Source organism: Salmo salar, chromosome 22, assembly GCF_965601325.2.
Source record: "Salmo salar chromosome 22, fSalSal1, whole genome shotgun sequence".
NCBI classification, from domain to species: Eukaryota; Metazoa; Chordata; class Actinopteri; order Salmoniformes; family Salmonidae; genus Salmo; species Salmo salar.
In genome coordinates this window covers 26,422,466-26,446,180 of record NC_138312.1, presented here as the reverse complement: position 1 = coordinate 26,446,180, position 23,715 = coordinate 26,422,466, and the positions used below count along the sequence as shown (strand labels likewise).

The window sequence follows — 23,715 nt, the reverse complement described above, 5'->3', positions numbered from 1 at the left end:
TCTCTCTCACTCCTCTTCACCACTCTCTTTGTTAGACAAATGGTAGTCACATTACACTGTTCTGAGAAGATAAATTTACCATGTGATAACCTACAACCATACATACGTGTCTTACTCAGTCACACTTTCCCTAATCCTAGACTCTGCGGAGTCCCCACCAACCGGATGTTCCGGTTTTCAGAGGAAATGGAATGAGCGCGTGACGTGACTTCTCCTTTTGGACGACACTCCATATGAACTCCTCCTCATTTACTGGATTGATTGAACAGTGCAGAAGATAACCTCCCCCGACAGTTGTTTTCCTTCTCGTCAAGACCAGTATGTAGGGGATCTAGTTTCAGGCGTTTCTTTACCGCTTGCTACGTTACTCTAACCCTAACACTAACCTTGACCGTCACAAGAGTAGGCGATATGGTCCTGAGATGCCTGGATGATGAATATTGAATGCATTGCATCTTGAGTCTTAACACTGTCAGGTATAATAATGTGTGCAGGACGAAGCCATCTGACAGCAGTGTGGTCAACATCCTCAAACAATGAGGAGAGGAGGCCTCTTCATCACTACATTGTCACTAATGAGAAGACAAGGTCTGCAGAGCAGGGGTAGCTTACCTGCTGTTGTTTTGACCCAGTGCATGGATGGTTGTTTTGTCTGAAGACAGGTCTAGCAGCTGTTGTTTTGACGATGGGCAGGGATCCTGTATGATTCAGTTGGTAGAGCATGGCACTTGCAACGCCAGGATTGTGGGTTCTATTCCCAGGGCCACCCACACATAAAAATGTAAGTCGCTTTGGATGAAAGCATCTACTAAATGGCATATATATTATTACACAAGGAACTGCCAAAATAAAAGAAACACCAACACAAAGTGTCTTAATAGGGAATTGGGCCACCAGGAGCCAGAACGGTTTCTCTGCACCTTGGCATGGATTTTGTAAGTGTATGGAACTCTATTGGAGGGATGCGACACCATTCTTCCATATTTGGTGTTTTGTTGATGGTGGTGGAAAACGCTGTTTCAGGCGCTGCTCCAGAATCTCCCGTAAGTGTTCAATTGGGTTCAAATCAAATCAAACATTATTAGTCACATGCAATAAAATAACAATAACGAGGCTATATACAGGGGGTACCGGAACGGAGTCAATGTGCGGGGGTACAGGTTAGTCGAGGTAATTTGTACATGTAGGTAGGGGTGAAGTGACTGTGCATAGATAATAAACAGTGTAGCAGCAGTGTACAAAACACTGGGGGGGGGGGGGGGGGGGGTTTATGTAAATTGTCCGGTGGCCATTTGATTAATTGTTCAGCAGTCTTATGGCTTGGGGGTAGAAGCTGTTAAGGAGCATTTTGGTCCTAGACTTGGCGCTTCGGTACCGCTTGCCGTGCTGTAGCAGAGAAAAGTCTGTGACTGGTGTCTTTGACAATTTTTGGGGCTTTCCTCTGACACTGCCTATTATATAGGTCCTGGATGGCAGGAAGCTTGGCCGCAGTGATGTACTGGGCCGTACACACTACCTTCTGTAGACCAGGCGGTGATGCAACCTGTCAGGATGCTCTCGATGGTGCAGCCGTAGAACTTTTTGAGGATCTGCGGACCCATGCCAAATCTTTTCAGTCTCCTGAGGGGGAAAAGGTGTTTGTCGGGCCCTCTTCACGAATGTCTTGGTGTGTTTGGACCATGACATTTTGTTGCTGATGTTGACACCAAGGAACTTGAAACTTTCGACTAGAAGTCGACCGATTATGCTTTTTTAACCGCCGATACCGATTATTGGGGGACCGAAAAGGCCGATGCCGATTAATCAGCCGAATTTTTTTTATTATTATTTTTTATAATGACAATTACAACAATACTGAATGAACACTTATTTTAACTTAATATAATACATCAATAAAATCAATTTAGCCTCAAATAAATAATGAAACATGTTCAATTTGGTTTAAATAATGCAAAACAAAGTGTTGGAGAAGAAAGTAAAAGTGCAATATGTGCCATGTAAGAAAGCTAATGTTTAAGTGCCTTGCTCAGAACATGAGAACATATGAAAGCTAGTGGTTCCTTTTAACATGAGTCTTCAATATTCCCAGGTAAGAAGTTTTAGGTTGTAGTTATTATAGGAATTATAGGACTATTTCTCTCTGTATGATTTGTATTTCATATACCTTTGACTATTGGATGTTCTTATAAGCACTTTAGCATTGCCAGTGTAACAGTATAGCTTCCGTCCCTCTCCTCGCTCCTACCTGGGCTCAAACCAGGAACACATCGACAACAGCCACCCTCGAAGCAGCGTTACCCATGCAGAGGAAGGGAAACAACTACTCCAAGTCTCAGAGCGAGTGACGTTTGAAACGCTATTAGCGTGCACCCGGCTAACTAGCTAGCCATTTCACATCGGTTACACCAGCCTAATCTTGGGAGTTGATAGGCTTGAAGGGGTGGGTATAATTTGTGGAACGTTCCAACAGGAATCTGTTCCAAAAAACGTAAAGTAAAAGGTTGCCAACCAACAACGCATACAAAGTAGCAACGCATACAAACCTAGCTAACTAGCTGCCGAATAGGCATCAACTCACCACGTAGCTTATTCTTAATGTTTGTCCATAGGCAAACAGACATGCGAGGACAGACATTTTTTGGAATAAACGTGATGAGTGAAAAACGTATCTTATTCTGCCGCTATACAACTTTGTATGCGTTGTTTTGGAATAGATTCCTGTTGGAACGTTCCACAAATTATACCCACCCAGGTTGAAGTCATAAACAGCGCAATGCTTGAAGCACAGCGAAGGGCTGTTTGAATGAATGCTTACGAGCCTGCTGCTGCATACCACCGCTCAGTCAGACTGCTCTATCAAATCATAGACTTAATTATAATATAATAAACACACAGAAATACGAGCCTTAGGTCATTAATATGGTCGAATCCGGAAACTATCATCTCGAAAACAAACCTTTTTTTCTTTCAGTGACATACGGAACCGTTCCGTATTTTATCTAACGGGTGGCTAAGTCTAAATATTCCTGTTAGGCATTGATGTTTATGGTTAGGTACATTGGTGCAACGACAGTACTTTTTTCGCAAATGCGCTTGTTAAATCAACACCTGTTTGTCGAAGTAGGCTGTGATTCAATGAAAATTAACAGGCACCGCATCGATTATATGCAACGCAGGACATGTTAGATAAACTAGTAATATCATCAACCATGTGTAGTTAACTAGTGATTATGTTAAGATTGATCGTTTTTTATAAGTCTAATGCTAGCTAGCAACTTACCTTTGCTTCTTGCTGCCCTCGCGTAACAGGTAGTCAGCCTGTTAATCCTTGTGGAGTGCAATGTAAGGCAGGTGGTTAGAGCGTTGGACTGGTAACCGAAGGTTGCAAAAACGAATCCCCCCTGAACAAGGCAGTTAACCCCCGTTTCTAGGCCATCATTGTAAATAAGAATGTGTTCTTAATCTGACTTGCCTAGTTAAATAAAGAAAAAAAATTAAAACAAAATATTTTTAAAAATCTGCAAATCGGTGGCCAAAAATTCCGATTACCGATTGTTATGAAAACTTGAAATCGGCCCTAATTAATCGGCCATTCCGATTAATCGCTCGACCTCTACTTTCGACCCACTCCACTACAGCCTTGTCGATGAGAATGGGGACGTGCTCGGTCCTCCTTTTCCTGTAGTCCACGATAAGCTCCTTTGTCTTGCTCACATTGAGGCAGAGGTTGTTGTCCTGGCACCACATTGCCAGGTCTCTGACCTCCTCCTATAGGCTGTCTCATCGTTGTCGTGATAAGGCCTACCACTGTTGTGTTGTGAGCAAACTTAATAATGGTGGAGTCATGTTTGGCTATGCAGTCAAGGGTGAACAAGTACAGGAGGGGACTAAGCGCAAACCACTGAGGGGCCCCAGTGTTGAGGATTAGTGTGGCAGATGTGTTGTTGCCTACCCTTACCACCTGGAGGCGGCTGTCAGGAAGTCCAGGATCCAGTTCCAGAGGAAGGTGTTTAGTCCTAGGGTCCTGAGCTTTGTGGGCATTATGGTGTTGAACGCTGAGCTGTAGTCAATGAACAGCATTCTCATATACGTTTTCCTTTTGTCCAGGTGGGAAAGGGCAGTGTGGAATGCGATTGAGATTGTGTCATCTGTGCATCTGTTGGGGCAGTATGCGAATTGGAGTGGGTCTAGGGTATCTGGGAGGATGCTGTTGATGTGAGCCATGCCCAGCTTTTCAAAGCACTTCATGGCTACTGGCGTGAGTGCTACGGGGCGGTAAGCATTTAGGTAGGTTACCTTCACTTCCTTGTGCACAGGGACTATGGTGGTCTGCTTGTAACATGTAGGTATTACAGACTGGATCAGGGAGAGGTTGAAAATGTCAGTGAAGACACTTGCCAGTTGGTCTGCGCATGCTTTGAGTACACGTCCTGGTAATCCGTCTGACCCCGCGGCTTTGTGAATGTTGACCTATTTAAAGGTCTTGCTCACATTGGCTACTGAGAGCGTTATCACACAGTCATCCAGAACAGCTGGTGCTCTCATGCATGCTTCAGTGTTGCTTGCCTCAAAGCGACCATAAAATGCATTTAGCTCGTCTGGTAGACTTGCGTCACTGGGCAACTCGCGTCTGGGTTTCCCTTTGTAGTCTGTAATAGTTTTCAAGCCCTGCCACATCCAAAGTGAGTCAGAGCCGATGTAGTGGAATTCAATCTTAATCCTGTATTGATGCCTTGCTTGTTTGACATTTCTTATAATGGTCCGGATTAGTGTCCCGCTCCTTGAAAGCGCCAGCTCTAGCCTTTAGCTCGATGCGGATGTTGACCTGTAATCCATGGCTTCTGGTTGGGATATGTACGCACGGTCATTGTGAGGACGACGTCTTCGATGCACTTATTGATGAAGCCGATGACTGATGTGGTATACTCCTCAATGCCATCGGAAGAATCCCGGAACATATTTCAGTCTGTGCTAGCAAATCAGTCCTGAATCTTACCACTTCCGGAAGTCACTGGTACTTCCTGCTTTAGTTTTTGCTTGTAAGCAGGAATCAGGAGTATAGAATGAGGGTGAGGGAGAGCTTTGTATGCGTTTCTGTGTGTGGAATAAAGGTGGTCTATAGTTTTTTTTCCTATGGTTGCACATGCTGGTAGAAATTAGGTTTGCCTGCATTAAAGTCCCCGGCCACTAGGAGCGCTGCTTCTGGATGAGCATTTTCTTGTTGCTTATGGCCTTACACAGCTGGTTGAGTGCGGTCTTAGTGCCAGCATCGGTTTGTGGTGGTAAATAGACGGCTACGAATATGTCAGGGTCCCGTGTGTAGTTGGTGTAGAGAGTCAGGCGCAGGACAGCAGATATGAGTAATCAATGTACTTTACTCAAAAAGACAAATATACAAAGTAACGTCACGAGCCCACAAAGACAGACCGAATTTACAATAAACAATCACTCACAAACACAACATGGGGAACAGAGGGTTAAATAATAAAAAAGTAATTGGTTGAGTGAAGCCAGGTGTGTAAGACAAAGACAGAACAAATGGAAAATTAAAAGTGGATCGGCGGTGGCTAGAAAGCCGGTAACGTCGAACGCCGCCCGACTTCGGCGGAAGTCGTGACAGAATAATATAGATGAGAACTCTCTTGGTAGATAGTGTGGTCTACAGCTCATCATAAGGTACTCTACCTCAGGCGAGCAATACCTCGAGACTTCTTTAATATTTGACATCGCTCACCAGAGCGATCTCAAATGGACACCCACCCCCACCCCTTGTCTTACTAGACGTAGCTTCTCTGTCCTGCCGGTGCATGGAAAATCCCGCCAGCTCTATATTATCCATTTCGTCATTCAGCCACGACTCGGTGAAACATAATATATTAACGTTACAGTTTTTAATGTCCCGTTGATATCTTGATCGTAGATCATCCATTTTATTTTCCAATAATTGCACGTTGGCCAGTAGAACAGATGGCAGGGGGGGTTTACACACTTGCCTACGAATTCTCAGAAGGCAGCCCGACCTTTTTCTCCGTCTTTTCTTCACACAAATGACGGAGATATGGGCCCGTTTCCGAGAAAGCAGGATATCCTTCGCATCGGACTCGTTAACCTCTCTAGGGTCGGCGGGATGAAATCGTCCCACCTACTCAACAGCCAGTTGAATCCCGTGGCGCGTTATTCAAATACCTTAGAAATGCTATTACTTCAATTTCTCAAACATATGACTATTTTACACCATTTTAAAGACAAGACTCTCGTTAATCTAACCACACTGTCCGATTTCAAAAAGGCTTTACAACGAAAGCAAAACATTAGATTATGTCAGCAGAGTACCCAGCCAGAAATAATCAGACACCCATTTTTCAAGCTAGCATATAATGTCACATAAACCCAAACCACAGCTAAATGCAGCACTAACCTTTGATGATCTTCATCAGATGACAACCCTAGGACATTATGTTATACAATACATGCATGTTTTGTTCAATCAAGTTCATATTTATATCAAAAACCAGCTTTTTACATTAGCATGTGACGTTCAGAACTAGCATACCCCCCGCAAACTTCCGGTGAATTTACTAAATTACTCACGATAAACGTTCACAAAAAACATAACAATTATTTTAAGAATTATAGATACAGAACTCCTCTATGCACTCGCTATGTCCGATTTTAAAATAGCTTTTCGGTGAAAGCACATTTTGCAATATTCTCAGTAGATAGCCCGGCATCACAGGGCTAGCTATTTAGACACCCACCAAGTTTAGCACTCACCAAAATCAGATTTACTATAAGAAAAATGTTATTACCTTTGCTGTCTTCGTCAGAATGCACTCCCAGGACTTCTACTTCAATAACAAATGTTGGTTTGGTTCAAAATAATCCATAGTTATATCCAAATATCCTCTGTTTTGTTCGTGCGTTCAAGACACTATCCGAATGGTAAAGAAGGGTGACGCGCACGACGCATTTCGTGACAAAAAAAATCTAAATATTCCATTACCGTACTTCGAAGCATGTCAACCGCTGTTTAAAATCAATTTTTATGCCATTTTTCTCGTAAAAAAAGCGATAATATTCCGACCGGGAAAGCGTGTTTAGGTTCAAAGACGAAAGAAAATAAAACATGGGGTCGACTCGTGCACGCGCCTCAGCCCATTGTCCTCTGATAGAGCACTTACCAAAAGCGCTAATATTTTTCAGCCTGGGGCTGGAATTACATCATTCAGCTTTTTCCCGCCTTCTGAGAGCCTATGGGAGCCGTAGGAAGTGTCACGTTACAGCAAAGATCCTCAGTCTTCAATAAACAGAGTCAAGAAGCTCAAGGAATGGTCAGAGAGGGCACTTCCTGTACAGAATCTTCTCAGGTTTTTGCCTGCCATATGAGTTCTGTTATACTCACAGACACCATTCAAACAGTTTTAGAAACTTTATATGCATATTCTAGTTTCTGGGCAGTAGTAATAACCAGATTAAATTGGGTACGTTTTTATCCGGCCGTGTAAATACTGCCCCCTACCCCCAACAGGTTAAAGAAAAAATCTTCTTCCAGTTCGAGGTGAGTAATAGCTGTCCAGAAGTTACTTTCGGCCATAGGAGACGGTAGCAGCAACATTATGTACAAAATAAGTTAAACAAATGAGTTCCAAACAATGCGAAAAAGTGAACAAAAAAGCACAGTTGGTTAGGAGCATGTAAAAACGTCAGCCATCCCCTCCGGAGCCATTCTGTTGAGATCTGGTGACTGAGATGGCATATGGCTTACATCGTTTTCATGCTCATCAAATCATTCAGTGACCACTCGTGCCCTGTGGATGGGGACATTGTCATCCTATAGGGGCATAGCCATGGTAGCCAAAATAAAAGCCTGCCCAGCAATTTTATACATGACCCTAAGCATGATGGGATGTTACTTGCTTAAATAACTCAGGAACCACACCTGAGTGGAATTGACCTGCATTCAATATACTTTGTATCCCTTATATACTCAAGTGTTTCCATTATTTTGGCCGTAACCTATATATGGCTTGTCTGAAATCCAGGAATACTGCTGTTGTTTTGACTAAGGTAAGGGATGGTTTCTGTCTGTTGTCAGGGTTCAGAGGCAGGTGGGTGCAGTTAATAACAGACAGGGTGGCTACTGTTGTCTCCAGGCAGTGTTGTGTGTCATTGACATTGGCAGACTGCTGGGCCCATTGTTGCCTGTGCTGTAAAGCTCACTCACTGTTCCATGGCAGGCTAACTGATATACAGCATTGTGATGGGGCAGGTAAGAGGGAGTCAGGTTAGGTTACAAGGAGCTCTATGGTGCTTTTACCATATTCAAACAGCCAACAGAGTCCCTCTGAGTGGTGACTTCATCCTTTTATCCTCTGCAGTCTATTGTCATTTTTCTCTAGTCGTCCATAATACGTTTGATTCGTTCTAGTCAGTGTGCATAAACAATAAAAGGCTTAGTCTGGTTTACGGTACAGTATGTATCTACCGGTGTTTGTTTCTCACAGAAACAATACCTGATCTGTTTAAGGGTAACCCAGCTAGCTCTTGTATCCTTATCAGTGTACAATTCTGTAATTAGGGCTGCAATTGGGTCAGCATTTACATGGAGCTTCCAACTTCACTCATCATTATTTCAGGTCTGTGGTCAGAGGCAAAGTAACAATACTATTGAGCTGTTCTGCCCAGAATTGTTATACATGACCCTAAGCATGATGGGATGTTAATTGCTTAATGGTAATTGCTTAATTAACTGAGGAACCACACCTGTGTGGAAGCCTCTGCTTTCAATACACTTCGTAAACCCCTCATTTACTCAAGTGTTTCTATTATTTTTGCAGTTACCTGTGTCCATAATCAGCATGTTTCCTTCTCTGGTGATGGCTAGGTGATGATGACATGACACACACTCTCTCTCACACACACACACACACACACACACACACACACACACACACACACACACACACACACACACACACACACACACACACCACACACACACACACACACACACACACACAATATTTTAAATAGTTGCATGTTGCATTTATATTTTTGTTCAGTGTAATTTGTAAAATAAATAATCTAAAAACATGTTTCCACTTTGTCATTATGGGGTATTGTGTGTAGATAGGTGAGGAAAACTTCTATTTGATCCAATTTTTATTCAGACTAACACAAAATGTTGAATAAGTCAAGGGGTATGAATACTTTAAGGCACTGTATGTCATTACTCTCCTGTTTGGCGGACTTAAATATTGCGTCTACCATCCAACAGGGTCACACTTTAAATAAAGTACAACTTATATAGCATACATAAATGTTTCATATGCACAACATAAATGCTTCACAAATCCTCTATATGCATATGTCATGCTTTATAAATGGTGCATAAAGATACACAATGAGGTATGTGACATTTGGCAATTCACCCTGGTTATGACATCCTTTATACATCATTTATAGAGTATGATATATGCTTAGATTATATGTGAAGACTTTATGTAGTGCTTATGAAGACTTTATGTATGCTATATGAAGCCTTTATAAGTTGTTCTGTTAAGCACTGCTTATGAATATTCCTAGTTCACAAAGGCTTTCACTGGAAACAGTTAACCTTTTGGCAGGAGAATGGCATTTATAGCTGTCCTTCGTGTACAGTAACCACATCCTGCTATGCTTGACAGTTCCCCACGCTCCAGCTATCATAGTTCCTGCTGCTTAACTCCATCCTCCGGAGCTGCTTCCTCTGCTAGTTCTGCCAGGGCCCTGTGACGCTCTGTTTCTGTCACCGTCATGGGATGCAGGGGGAAGAACCCAGCCAGTCCTATAGGAACAGACATGGGAGGATTGACAGTATCTTAGACCACATAGATTCCCAGGTAGCATTGAGACTTAATTGGAAGTATTGATTACATTCTGAAGTATACTACACTGAACAAAGTGTTGGTGTTGGTCCCATGTATGATGAGCTAAAATCAAAGTTCCCAGAAATGTTGCATATGCATAAAAAGCTTCTTTCTCTTAAATTTAGCTTAACAGTATCATCATCATTACACAGGTGCCCCTTGTGCCGGGGACAATAAAAGGTCACTCTAAAATGTGCAGCTTTGTCACACAACACAATGCCACAGATGTCTCAAGTTGAGGGAGCGTGCAATTGGCATGCTGACTGCAGGAATGTCCACCAGAGCTGTTGCTAGAGAATTTAATGTTAATTTCTCTACCATAAGCCGCCTCCAACGTCGTTTTAGAGAATTTGGCAGTACATCTAACCGGCCTCACAACCCCAGAGCATGTGTATGGCGTCATGTGGGTGAGTGGTTTGTTGATGTCAAAGTTGTGAACAGATTGCCCCATGGTGGCGGTGGGGTTATGGTATGGGCAGGCATAAGCTACGGACAACAAACAAAATTGCATTTTATCAATGGCAATTTGAATGGACAGAGATAACGTGACGAGATCCTGAGGCCAATTATCGTGCCATTCATCCGGCGCCATTACCTCATGTTTCCCAGTCATGTGAAATCCATAGATTTGGGCCTAACAAATTTATTTAAATTGATTGATTTCCTTACATAAACTGTAACTCAGTAAAATTGTAAAAATTGTTGTGTTTATATTTTTGTTCAGTATAGTTAGTTTAGGAACCTGTGATTTAGTGTCTTTTCCATGATGTAGGCCTTACACTGGCCATTTCAATAAACCTATAGTGTGTGTGTTGTCATGGTGAGGGTAGAGGGAACACACCTAGAAGTTTGGCCACAGGCTTCGTTGGATGTGCACCACAGCCCATCCAGTACTTGATCCTGTCAGAGTTGATGCTGACCAGTTTCTCATTGTAGATGTTTGGCAGGGGGTCATAAGAGCCTAGCTGTTCTATGTATTTACTGTCTCGTGCTCGCTTGTTGTAAGCTGCCACAATGCGGTAGAAAGGTCTGTTAGACTGTTTGTGGCCAGCCATTGCCAATCTGATGACAATGTGTCCTCCATGGTACGTCTTTAGTAGGAAGGATGCTGTAAGGACAATACAACAAAATCAGCATTGTATTGTTTCGTTAAATGGTGAAATTCATATGCAATTAAATTGGCTGAAAAATAGAACAGCATTTGAAGTAGGATGTTTTCGGTCAAAGAGTAAGCAATTAGTTGTGACCACAATTCAGGTGGTGTGTTTTGTCAGGTACATAGCTAGGTCAAAGGTTATCAGGTGTTTAGCCAGTATTTCATGTCTGGACAATAACTCATTAGCAAGTAGCCATCCCATAATACAAATAACACTCAATGTCTAGCTATTGTGTAGCTGTATCTGTTGTGTATTCCATGAAATAAACATTACTTATCAGAAACATCATTGGTATAACTACTAGCTAGCTAGACACCATAATCATGGCTAGGCTCGTCAACGGTAACGTTACAGACATTTCCGGCTAGCTAATAAGCGTGCCCCAACTTGCTAGTTAGCCCATGTTGACAGCGTTAGTTAAATAGCAACCTGATCATACTTACATAGATGGACCATGTTTAGGTATACCCTGCAAAAGAGGTCAAAGGAATACGTAAAAGATGAAAACGTTTTCAACATTACAGAACAGAGCACTTCTATTGTCTACACACACACACACACACACACACACACACACACACACACACACACACACACACACACACACACACACACACACACACACACACACACACACACACACAGGTGTGGTCAGTTGTGTATAGCACTCAAAGGAATTAGTGGCTATTGGCTTACATGTCCTAGAATAGCTAGAATAGCATGGTATCCCTCAGTGCTGACTCTTAATTTACATATGCATTGTGTTGGAAAGTACATACTGGATGCCAGAACAACACAAAGCAGTCTGTAAAAAGAAACAAAGTATGTTCAGTGTGGGTGTCACAGGTCTCAAGTGTTTCATTTAAAAAGTTCTAGATTGCCTCAAAATATGCATTTCCCCCAGTCTCACACTAAGGATATAATATCATCCTGAGATGTTACTTCTCACAGGTTGTCTGAATTTCTTAAGGGTGGTGGGAATTTGTGGGAATTAAGGCTACTAAATTGGCCTCTTTTTCAACTGTATCTTTCATCCATTTCAGGTTTGCTTGGTTGATATGATGACATTGATTGTTAAAGGCCCAGTGCAGCCAAAATTCTGTTTTGCCTGTGTTTTCAAATTAAATAAAATGTTGTTGGTCACATGTGCTTAATTCAATAGGTGTCGACTTTACCGTGAAATGCTTACTTATGAACCCTTTCCCAACAATACAAAGTTAAAAAGTAAAAAAACATTTACAAAATAAAAAAGGAAATAGTCACAATAACGAGGCTATATACAAGGAGTACCAGTACTGAGTCAAGGTAGTTGAGGTTATTGAGGTAACATGTCATCTAGCTCTCACAATCTCACGTCTGAATTAGACATTCATCCATGTTTCCCAAACGTCAAATTTCAAAGTTGTTGCAAATGTCAAATTTGTTTGGGATAAACACAAATCTAAAAAACAACTTTCTATTGCTGGATTCAAACTTACAACCTTTGGAATCAGATGCCTACTCCCATCTGCCATCCTCATCCACAACGCCCTAGAAAAACCACTCACTGTTGCCCCTAATGGCCAGTTTATACGTCATCTCCCGACATCCTCAGACGTGGATGGAAGTTGAATACTGACTTGTATCACTGGTGACCTGGTTGAACATGTACATGTAGGTAGGGGTAAAAGTGAGTCGGCCAGCAGCGTATGTGAAGAGTGTGAAAGTTGTGTGTGTGTGTGTGTGTGTGTGTGTGTGTGTGTGTGTGTGTTGGAGTGTCAGTGTAGTATGTGTGAGTGTGTGGGTAGAGTCCAGTGAGTGTGCTTAGTGCCAGTGCAAGAGATTCAAGGCAAAAAAAGGGTATTCATGGAAATAGTCCAGGTAGCCACTTGATTAACTGTACAGCAGTCGTATGGCTTAGGGGTAGAACCTGTTCAGGAGCCTTTTGGTTCCAGGCTTGGCGCTCCGGTACTGCTTGCCATCCAGTATCAGAGAGAACAGTCTATGACTTGGATGGCTTGAGTCTTTGACAATTTTTAGGGCCTTCCTATGACACCGCCTGGTATAGAGGTCCTGGATGGCAGGACTCACTATCCTCTGTAGCGCCTTGTGGTCGGATGCCAAGCAGTTGCCATACCAAGCGGTGATGCAGCTTGTCAAGATGCTGTCAATGGTTCAACTGTAAAACGTTAAATATTTTCAGCCTCCTGAGGGGGAAGAGGCGTTGTCGTACCCTCTTCACGACTGTGTTGGTGTGTTTGGACCATGATAGGTCCTTATTGATGTGGAAGTCGGAAGTTTACATACACTTACGTTGGAATCATTAGAACTCGTTTTTCAACCACTCCACAAATGTCTTGTTCACAAACTATAGTTTTGGCAAGTCGGTTAGGACATCTACTTTGTGCATGACACAAGTTATTTTTCCAACAATTGTTTACAAACAGATTATTTCACTTATAATTCACTGTATCACAATTCCAGCGGGTCAGAAGTTTACATACACTAAGTTGACTATGCCTTTAAACAGCTTGGAAAATTCCAGAAAACGATGTCATGGCTTTAGAAGCTTCTGATAGGCTAATTGACATAATTTGAGTGAATTGGAGGTGTACTTGTTGATGTTGTTCAAGGCCTACCTTCAAACTCAGTGCCTCTTTGCTTGACATCATGGGAAAATCAAAAGAAATCAGGCAAGACCTCAGAAAGAAAATTGTAGACCTCTGGAAGTCTGGTTCATCCTTGGGAGCAATTTCCAAATGCCTGAAGGTACCACGTTCATCTGTACAAACAATAGTACGCAAGTATAAACACCATGCGACCACGCAGCCGTCATACCGCTCAGGAAGGAGACGCTTTCTGTCTCCTAGAGATGAACGTACTTTGGTGCGAAAAGTGCAAATCAATCCCAGAACAACAGCAAAGGACCTTGTGAACATGCTGGAGGAAACAGGCACAAAAGTATCTATATCCACAGAAAAACGAGTCCTATATCGACATAACCTGAAAGGCCGCTCAGCAAGGAAGAAGCCACTGCTCCAAAACCGCCATAAAAAAGCCAGACTACGGTTTGCAACTGCACATGGGGACAAAGATCGTACTTTTTGGAGAAATGTCCTTTGGTCTGATGAAACAAAAATAGAACTGTTTGGCCATAATGACCATTGTTATGTTTGGATGAAAAAGGGGGAGGCTTGCAAGCCAAAGAACACCATCCCAACCGTGAAGCACGGAGGTGGCAGCATCATGTTGTCGGGGTGCTTTGCTGCAGGAGGGACTGGTGCACTTCACAAAATAGATGGCATCACAAGGTAGGAAAATTATGTGGATATATTGAAGCAACATCTTAAGTCATCAGTCAGGAAGTTTAAGCTTGGTTGCAAATGGGTCTTCCAAATGGACAATGACCCCAAGCATACTTCCAAAGTTGTGGCAAAATTGCTTAAGGACAACAAAGTCAAGGTATTGGAGTGGCCATCACAAAGCCCTGACCTCAATCCTATGAAAAATTTGTGGGCAGGACTGAAAAAGCGTGTGCGAGCAAGGAGGCCTACAAACCTGACTCCGTTACACCAGCTCTGTGAGGAGGAATGGACCAAAAATCACCCAATTTATTGTGGGAAGCTTGTGGAAGGCTACCCAAAACATTTGACCCAAGTTAAACAATTTAAAGACAATGCTACCAAATGCTTCTGACATTTCACATTGTTAAAATGAAGTGGTGATCCTAACTGAGCGAAAGCAGGGAATTTTTACTGATTAAATGTCATGAATTGTTAAAAACTGAGTTTTAATATATTTGTCTAAGGTGTATGTAAACTTCCAACTTCAACTGCACGTACGGTCACTGTGGAGACGACGTCATTAATACACTTATTAATGAAGCCGGTCACTGATGATGTAAACTCCTCAATGCCATTAGATGAATCCTGGAATATATTCCAGTCTGTGCTAGCAAAGCAGTCCTGTAGCTTAGTATCCACTTTTATATTGAGCATGTCACTGCTACTTCCTGTTTGAGTTTTGGCTTGTAAGCAGGTATCAGGAGCATAGAGTTATGGTCGCATTTGCTAAATGGAGTTTATTTATTTTTGGGGGGGGAGGGAGAGCTTTCTATGCATATCTTTGTGTGGAGTTAAGGTGATCTAGAGTGCTGATACAGCTGATGAAACTATCACTGTAAAAGAGTGAAACAATTAGATCAGTGTTATTTTCTGATTGTTAGTTGCTGGTTGAAAATAAAAATTTTCCAGCACCTTGTAATCAACAGGTTTAGCATTGGTGGAGTTTTGGCTAGGTTGTTAACATCATCAGGTTGTATAAGTGAATCAACCAATAAAAAAATACCTAAACCGCTCTGCCAATAACAGCTAGTTTTTGGGTTACATGTCCCTCCCATTAGGCCCCCAATCCCAGACAGTCCCAACAATTCTTGCTTTAGAAATAGTTTTTTTGTTAAAAAGCCATTTTTATTAATTTTTTGACCATCTTAATGGAAAGCTATTAGAGTAAGGTACTTAATCGTTATCCAGAAATGATTTGTTATGTATGCATTGGACCTTTTTAAGTATTTGTAAAAGGTGAATTCTCAAATTAAAGTCTGTCGCCACCTAATGAACGTAGTTGCTATAGACATGTTGGAGTAGGAGATCAGGCTGAGCATGGTATTGATCTCTTAATGATTCTCTTTCTTGGGGGGACAAAATGCAGATGCATTTATAGATACTGTAGTATATAGGCCTAACATGTTGATTAATACTTTTTGTATTTTATGTAATGGCTGTTGTTAGCCACTAGGTGGCGCAGATGTTCCACCTCAGATTGGGTCTACTACTGATTTTCCTCAGAGCGGATGGTTGGGGGCCCGGAACTTAATTATAATCATTTTTACACTGCAAATTGACCACAACTAAGCACAAAAAGAGATTGTATTTGAAAATAAGAACAATTTCATACCTTGATTACATTGAGACCCGATTCGGACCACAACTAAGCACAAAAAGAGATTGTATTTGAAAATAAGAACAATTTCATACCTTGATTACATTGAGACCCAATTCGTGGGAATACTTGGGAACAGTTTTCCTAAATTAAACTCATTTTTAGATGAATGCCTGGTGATTTTAGCATTTTTCCCCCAAAAACTAAAATAGGTCATACTTTATTTGGATTGTCCGGATTTTCCATCTGTAGATACTCTACAGATGGTCATATTATCAACAAACTATCTGTAGATAAACAACTGTTTGCTAAGGTTACAGTTCGGGTTAGGTTTAGAATAAAGGTTAGGGTTAGGATAAGGCTTTAGGTTAGGGCTAGGGTTAGTAGATAGTTTGTTTAAATGTTATCGATAGTTCGCCTGTTGCCGATCCCTGCTCTACAGTTCCCAGGGTGGTCATCTCATTTCAGCGCTAATGGTTCTTAAGTAGCCATCTTTGAGGATGGTTTACTGACTGTTTACAGGGGTTAGAAGACACATTTTTTACTTTTATATTAGAAAACCATTTAAATCGCTTTACTGCATGTCCAGATTGTCCTTAGTGTCAGTATGTTCCTCTAGCTGGCAGTAGTGCTGCACAGATGTTTCAGTTAGCTGGCAGCAGTAGTGCTGCACAGATGTTTCAGTTAGCTGGCAGTAGTGCTGCACATATGTTTCAGTTAGCTGGCAGCAGTAGTGCTGCACAGATGTTTCAGTTAGCTGGCAGCAATAGTGCTGCACAGATGTTTCAGTTAGCTGGCAGCAGTAGTGCTGCACAGATGTTTCAGTTAGCTGGTAGCAGTAGTGCTGCACAGATGTTTCAGTTAGCTGGTAGCAGTAGTGCTGCACAGATGTTTCAGTTAGCTGGTAGCAGTAGTGCTGCACAGATGTTTCAGTTAGCTGGCAGCAGTAGTGCTGCACAGATGTTTCAGTTAGCTGGTAGCAGTAGTGCTGCACAGATGTTTCAGTTAGCTGGCAGCAGTAGTGCTGCACAGATGTTTCAGTTAGCTGGTAGCAGTAGTGCTGCACAGATGTTTCAGTTAGCTGGCAGCAGTAGTGCTGCACAGATGTTTCAGTTAGCTGGTAGCAGTAGTGCTGCACAGATGTTTCAGTTAGCTGGCAGCAGTAGTGCTGCACAGATGATTTGGTGCTGTAGCTCTGTTCCACTATGTTTTCTTCACTGGAGCTGAACATAATGGGTATCTGATGGGAAGTTGTCTCTGCTGTGACCTCCTATTACTTTGCTACACCATCTCAGGTTGGCACAGGCAGACATCGTGTCAGAGCCCATGCCAGTCAGGAGTGGAGCGTAGGCAGAGAGCCCTGTCACTTCACCTACTGTCAGCGTGCAATACTCCTATCACTCTTTCCTCTAACACTTTGTATGGTACTAAACACACACTTAACATGTTCCAATTGTGTGTGTGCGTGTGTGTGTTAACATCTCTGTTCGAGTACTGTATATATTTTCAGGGATGGTCACGCTATTGTCGTCTGTGTTCTCTTATGAAGTGGGTGGAAGAGGAGGATGTGTGTGTTTGCTGCAGGGACATTACATTAGTATGGGTACACTGGAGTGACAGGGGGAAGTAGCTCCACTCTGCTCTCCCAGCCTCTAAGATTCCCAGTTCACCCCAAGTTTCACTAGATGTCCTTGTACAATGTAAGCTACATATTAATAAGGCTTGCAATTGCCAGGGACCTCATACGATATTGTCACGAAACTTCGGTGCCGATACGATATGCATTGTAATTCTCACGATTCTATATTTATTGCAATTTGATACTGCAATTTTATTGCGATTCAATGTTCCAAACATATTGTTCACCAAATGTCTGCTGCAGAGGGACAAGAGAGACCCATGAGAAAAGTGTTTTGATCAGTCATGAAAATAAAAGTGCTTTTAAACAAATTGACTCACTATTTAAAAAGAAATGGAGAACTAGATGTGAAGGAAAAATAACTGGAGTTTTGGTGCAGGTACAGCTGTTGTCAAAAATAAAATAGCGATATATCGTCAAAAATAATATCTTGATATGTACAGTGCATATGGAAAGTATTCAGACCCATTGACTTTTTCCACATTTTGTTACATTACAGCCTTATTCTAAAATGAATTAAAGAGTATTTTTCCTCATCAATCTACACATAATACCCCATAATGACAAAGCAAAAACAGGTTTTTAAATTGTTTTGAAAAAAACAAAAAAAAATAAAAAAATATTACATTTCCATAAGTTTTCAGACCCTTCACTCAGTACCTTGTTTAAGCACCTTTGGCTGTGATTACAGCCTTGAGTCTTCTTGGGTATGACGCTATAAGCTTGGCACACCTGTATTTGGGGAGTTTCTCCCATTCTTCTCTGCAGATGCTCTCAAGCTCTCTCAGGTTAGATGGGGAGCGTCACTGCATAGCTATTTTCAGGTATCTCCAGAGATATTTGATCGGGTTCAAGTCCGGGCCCTGGCTGGGCCACTCAATTCAGAAACTTGTCCCGAAGCCACTCCTGCGTTGTCTTCACTGTGTGCTTAGGGTCTTTGTCCTGTTGAAAGGTGAACTTGTGCCCCAGTCTGAGGTCCTGAGCGCTCTGGAGCAGATTTTCATCAAGGATCTCTGTCCTTTGTTCCATTTATCTTTCCCTTGATCCTGACTAGTCTCCCAGTCCTTGCCGCTGAAAAACATCCCCACAGCATGACACTGGCACCACCATGCTTCACCATAGGGATGGTGCCAGGTTTCCTCCGGACGAGATGCTTGGCATTCAGGCTAAAGACAATCTTGGTTTCATCAGACCAGAGAATCTTGTTTGTCATGGTCTTAGAGTCCTTCAGGTGCCTTTTGGCAAACTCCAAGCGGGCTGTCATGTGCTTTTACTGAGGAGTAGCTTCCATCTGGCTGCTCTACCAATTAGGCCTGATTGGTGGAGTGCTGCAGAGATGGTTGCCCTTCTGGAAGGTCCTCCCATCTCCACAGAGGAACTATGGAGCTCTGTAAAAGTGACCATCAGGTTCTTGGTCACCTCCCTAACCAAGGCCCTTCTCCCCGATTGCTCAGTTTGGTGGGGCGGCCAGGTCTAGGAAGGGTCTTGGTGGTTCCAAACTTCTTCCATTTCAGAATGATGGAGGCCTCTGTGTTCTTGATGACCTTCAATGCTGCAGAAATGTTTTTGGTACCCTTCCCCAGATCTGTGCATCGACACAATCCTGTCTCGGAGCTCTATGGACAATTCCTTCGACCTCATGGCTTGGTTTTTGCTCTAACATGCATTGTCAACTTAAATAGACAGGTGTGTGCCTTTCCAAATCATGTCCAATCAATTGAATTTACCACAGGTGGACTCCAATCAAGTTGTAGAAACATCTCAAGGATAATCAATGGAAACAGGATGCACCGCAGCTCAATTTCGAGTCTCATTAGCAAAGGGTCTGAATTGTTATGTTTATTTTTAATACATTGCAAAAATTTCTAAAAACCTGTTTTTGCTTTTTTATTATGGGGTATTGTGTGTAGATTGATGAGGAAAAACATTTATTTAATACATTTTAGAATAAGGCTGTAACGTATGAACATTTGGAGAAAGGGAAGGGTTGTGAATACTTTCTGAATGCACTGCAAAAAAAAGAAACGTCCCTTTTTCAGTACCCTGTCTTTCAAAGATAAATCGTAAAAATCCAAATAACTTCACAGATCTTCATTGTAAAGGGTTTAAACACTGTTTCCCATGCTTGTTCAATGAACCATAAACAATTAATGAACATGCACCTGTGGAACAGTCGTTAAGATACTAACAGCTTACAGACGGTAGGCAATTAATGTCACAGTTATGAAAACTTAGGACACTAAAGAGGCCTTTCTATTGACTCTGAAAAACACCAAAAGAAAGATGCCCAGGGTCCCTGCTCATCTGCATGAACATGCCTTAGGCATGCCACAAGGAGGTATGAGGACTGCAGATGTGGCCAGGGCAATAAAATTGCAATGTCCGTACTGTGAGACGCCTAAGACAGCGCTACAGTGAGACAGGACGGACAGCTGAACGTCCTCGCAGTGGCACACCATGTGTAACAACACCTGCACAGGATCGGTACATCCGAACATCACACCTGCGGGACAGGTACAGGATGGCAAATACAACTGCCCGAGTTACACCAGGAACACACAATCCCTCCATCAGTGCTCAGACTGTCCGCAATAGGCTGAGAGAGGCTGGACTGAGGGCTTGTAGGCATGTTGTAAGGCAGGTCCTCACCAGACATCACCGGCAACAACGTCGCCTATGGGTGCAAACCCACCGTCGCTGGATCAGACAGGACTGGCAAAAGTGCTCTTCACTGACGAGTCACGGTTTTGTCTCAGCAGGGGTAATGGTCGGATTCGCGTTTATCGTCGAAGGAATGGCGTGTACTCTGGAGCAGGATCGATTTGGAGGTGGAGGGTCCATCATGGTCTGGGGCGGTGTGTCACAGCATCATCAGACTGAGCTTGTTGTCATTGCAGGCAATCTCAACGCTGTGCGTTACAGGGAATACATCCTCCTCCCTCATGTGGTACCCTTCCTGCAGGCTCATCCTGACAATGCCACCAGCCATACTGCTCGTTCTGTGTGTGAGATTTCCTGCAAGACAGGAATGTCAATGTTCTGCCATGGCCAGCGAAGAGCCCGAATCTCAATCCCATTGAGCATGTCTGGGACCCTTTGAATCGGAGGGTGAGAGCTATTCCCCCCAGAAATGTCTGGGAACTTGCAGGTGCCTTGGTGGAAGAGTGGGTAACATAAGAACTGGCAAATCTGGTGCAGTCTATGAGCAGGAGATGCACTGCAGTACTTAATGCAGCTGGTGGATACTGACTGTTACTTTTGATTTTGACCCCCCCCCCCCCTTTGTTCAGGGACACATTATTCAATTTCTGTTTCAGTTTATGTCTCAGTTGTTGAATTTTGTTCTGTTCATACAAATATTTACACATGTTAAGTTTGCTGACAATAAACGCAGTTGACAGTGAGAGGACGTTTCTTCCCCCATCACTACATATTAGCGGAACTCTCATGTTTTAATGTTGGATAATAGTTGCGTTTTCTTGAATGTTCTGCTTGACATTAATTGGGTTTCTCTGAAGTGCTATTTGGATAACATCCTCTGCTATTTATATTCCAGTCTTCTCTCTTAAGGCACATGTAGGCTACATGACTAATACTAAATGGGGAATTCATTTATCATTGGTCCAAATTACCATGATTTTCTTTCTGTTCAATGTGTTTTATACGTGTGGTATTAAACTGAGTCTAGTGAAAAATGCCATATTATTTATCCCAGATGAGATTAAACAACTTTCCTATTGCCTAATTTCTCAACATAAATGATGCCTCATTCATTCCCCTTTTCCTTCATCCTCTCAACCCTCGACACACCATCTCTCTGTCATGGCTTCATGGCAGTAGAACCCACTTTCTCGCTCTACTTGCTCCTCTGAAGATGCCCTCTTTTTGTTCTGTTTTTGCTCATGTATTATTAAAGGCTCCTTCCCCTCTGTGGAGAATATACTGGATCCAGTCTAGCAGAAGTCGCTTCTCCAGGCATAACTTGACACCCCACAAACATTCCACAAAGCAGCGCCCACTTTCTTCCCCTCTGCCGCTTGTATTGTGTGGGCCCAAACTCATTCTCTTCCTCTCCTTCTCACTCCCAGCCCACCTCGATTCAGCTAATAAGGCTGTTGCCGTGCAGTCCTTTGCAGGGCTTCGGGCTATTTTTCCTCCTTCGGCCTTTCAGTTATTTAAAGGTGTTGTGTGGAAAAAGTTATCAATTAATAGAAAATGTCTCAAGTAAAAGTGAAGTATCTGGTTTAAAATTGACTTAAGTACATTGGTAGAAAACGTACTAAATTGCCATACTTGAGTAGAAGTAAAAAGTTAAAGTAGATAATATACATTAATAAATTCCTTATATTAAGCAAACCAGATGCCACAATTTTATTTATATTTTTTTCATTTATTTACATTTGTCCACCAGATCAGAGGCAGTAGAGATGACAATGCTTTATATTGATACACTACATGACTGAAAGTATGTGGACACCTTCTCATTCTCATTCAAAATCATGGGCATTAGTATGGCGTTGAACCCCCCTTTGCTGCTATAACAGCCTCCACTCCTCTGGGAAGGCTTTCCACCAGATGTTGGAACATTGCTGCGGTGACTTGCTTTCATTCAGCCACGAGCATTAGTGAGGTCAGGCACTAATGTTGGGCGATTAGGCCTGGCTGGTAATCGGCATTTCAATTCATTCCAAAGGTGTTCGATGGGGTTGAGGTCAGGGCTCTGTGCAGGCCAGTCAAGTTCTTCCACACCGATCTCGACAAACCATTTCTGTATGGACCTTGCTTTGTGCACTGGGGCATTGTCTGCTGCAATAGCCCTTTTGTGACTAGGATCGACGGCGTTCCGACATGCCGTTCTGCACACCAATGTACTGCGCCCTTATTTGCCTGTTTGTGGCCCGCCTGTTAACTTGCACAAGTCTTTCCATTCTCCTTCGACCTCGCTCATCAATGAGCTGTGTACGCCCACAGAAGTGCCTCTGACTGGATGTGTTTTGTGTGTCGCACTATTCTCTTTAAATCCGAGACACTGTTGTGAGTGAAAAGCCCAGGAGGCCAGCTGTTTCTGAGGTACTGGAACCACTGAACCTGGCACCGACGAGCATACCACGCTCAAAGTCTCTTAGGTCACTCGTTTTGCCCATTCTAACGTTCAATCAAACAGTAACTAAATGCCTCGATGCCTGTCTGCCTGCTTTATATAGCAAGCCAAGGCCACATGACTCACTCTCTGTAGGAGCGAACAATTTTCGTGAACCGGATGGTGTACCTAATAAACTGGCCACTAAGTGCATGTTCCATGGCGACACTTGGGCACCCTGCACCACCCTAGAGATGTCACAAAGGGTTACCCAGTCAACACCCGTACAGGGGAGAGCCAGCTGTCTCACAACCTCAGATTGACCACCACTCTAATCTGTGTGTCAACGCTCTCAAAAACAGATGTAAACACACCAATACTCTGGTCAACATAAGGGACACATCGCCCTACATTGGTTAGAGAGGGACGGGTCAGTGGTCACACCGGCCTGAGTGGGACATCCCAGATGGTTGGTTCTTTACGAGAGTGGCTTACCTTCAAGAGTTCAATACAAACTTCTCATTGGTTGTGGTCTTGGGTAGTACACTGTGACTAACATTTTAAGAGGCACTTTGTAAGTAAAAAGGAATTATAACTCGCTACACTGTGATTATAAAACTCTTTTTATATAGTCTTAATTAAGTGACTTACAAAAACCTGTCCACTTGGTCTTACCCTGGTGGAGCCTCAGTGCTGATAAACACCAGCAGGAAGGAGAGGGAATGTTCCGTGGAGAAGAGACAGATTATTTTGGTCCCTCAATCTTTTCTTCCCGTGGATTAGGGAGGGGCATATTCCCCTGGGCCTGTGTAGTTCAGTTGAGTTCAACTCCTCACACCTTGTTACACAAGGCTTCACACTGAACGCTCATCATGTCTGTCAGCTCTCCTCTGCTGGGCTGGAGCTGTAGTGGCCCGTCCGTAGAATTAGGAAATAGAATACTACAATAGACATTAATTATGGTGGTGTAAAAGGTCATTTTGGTCAACTGTTCTAGGGAAGCTTCATAAT

The 23,715-nt window shown here is 42.7% G+C and overlaps 2 protein-coding genes across 4 annotated transcripts in view; one reads left to right on the top strand and one right to left on the bottom strand.

Annotated features, from left to right (window-relative positions):
• The window catches only part of LOC106582955 (voltage-gated potassium channel subunit beta-2), a 190,470-nt gene that overhangs the window by 96,712 nt on the left and 70,043 nt on the right, over positions 1-23,715 (top strand). The window lies entirely within an intron of this gene.
• LOC106582956 (small ribosomal subunit protein bS16m) overlaps positions 9,187-23,715 on the bottom strand; it is a 43,768-nt gene continuing 29,239 nt past the window's right edge. The window contains exons 2-4 of the mRNA XM_014166598.3: positions 11,509-11,534; positions 10,750-11,016; positions 9,187-9,826 (exon numbers count right to left, since the gene is read on the bottom strand). Coding sequence (XP_014022073.2) covers positions 9,705-9,826; positions 10,750-11,016; positions 11,509-11,521 — 402 coding nt within the window. The 5' untranslated portion in view covers positions 11,522-11,534 and the 3' untranslated portion in view covers positions 9,187-9,704. The remainder of the gene's footprint in view (positions 9,827-10,749; positions 11,017-11,508; positions 11,535-23,715) is intronic.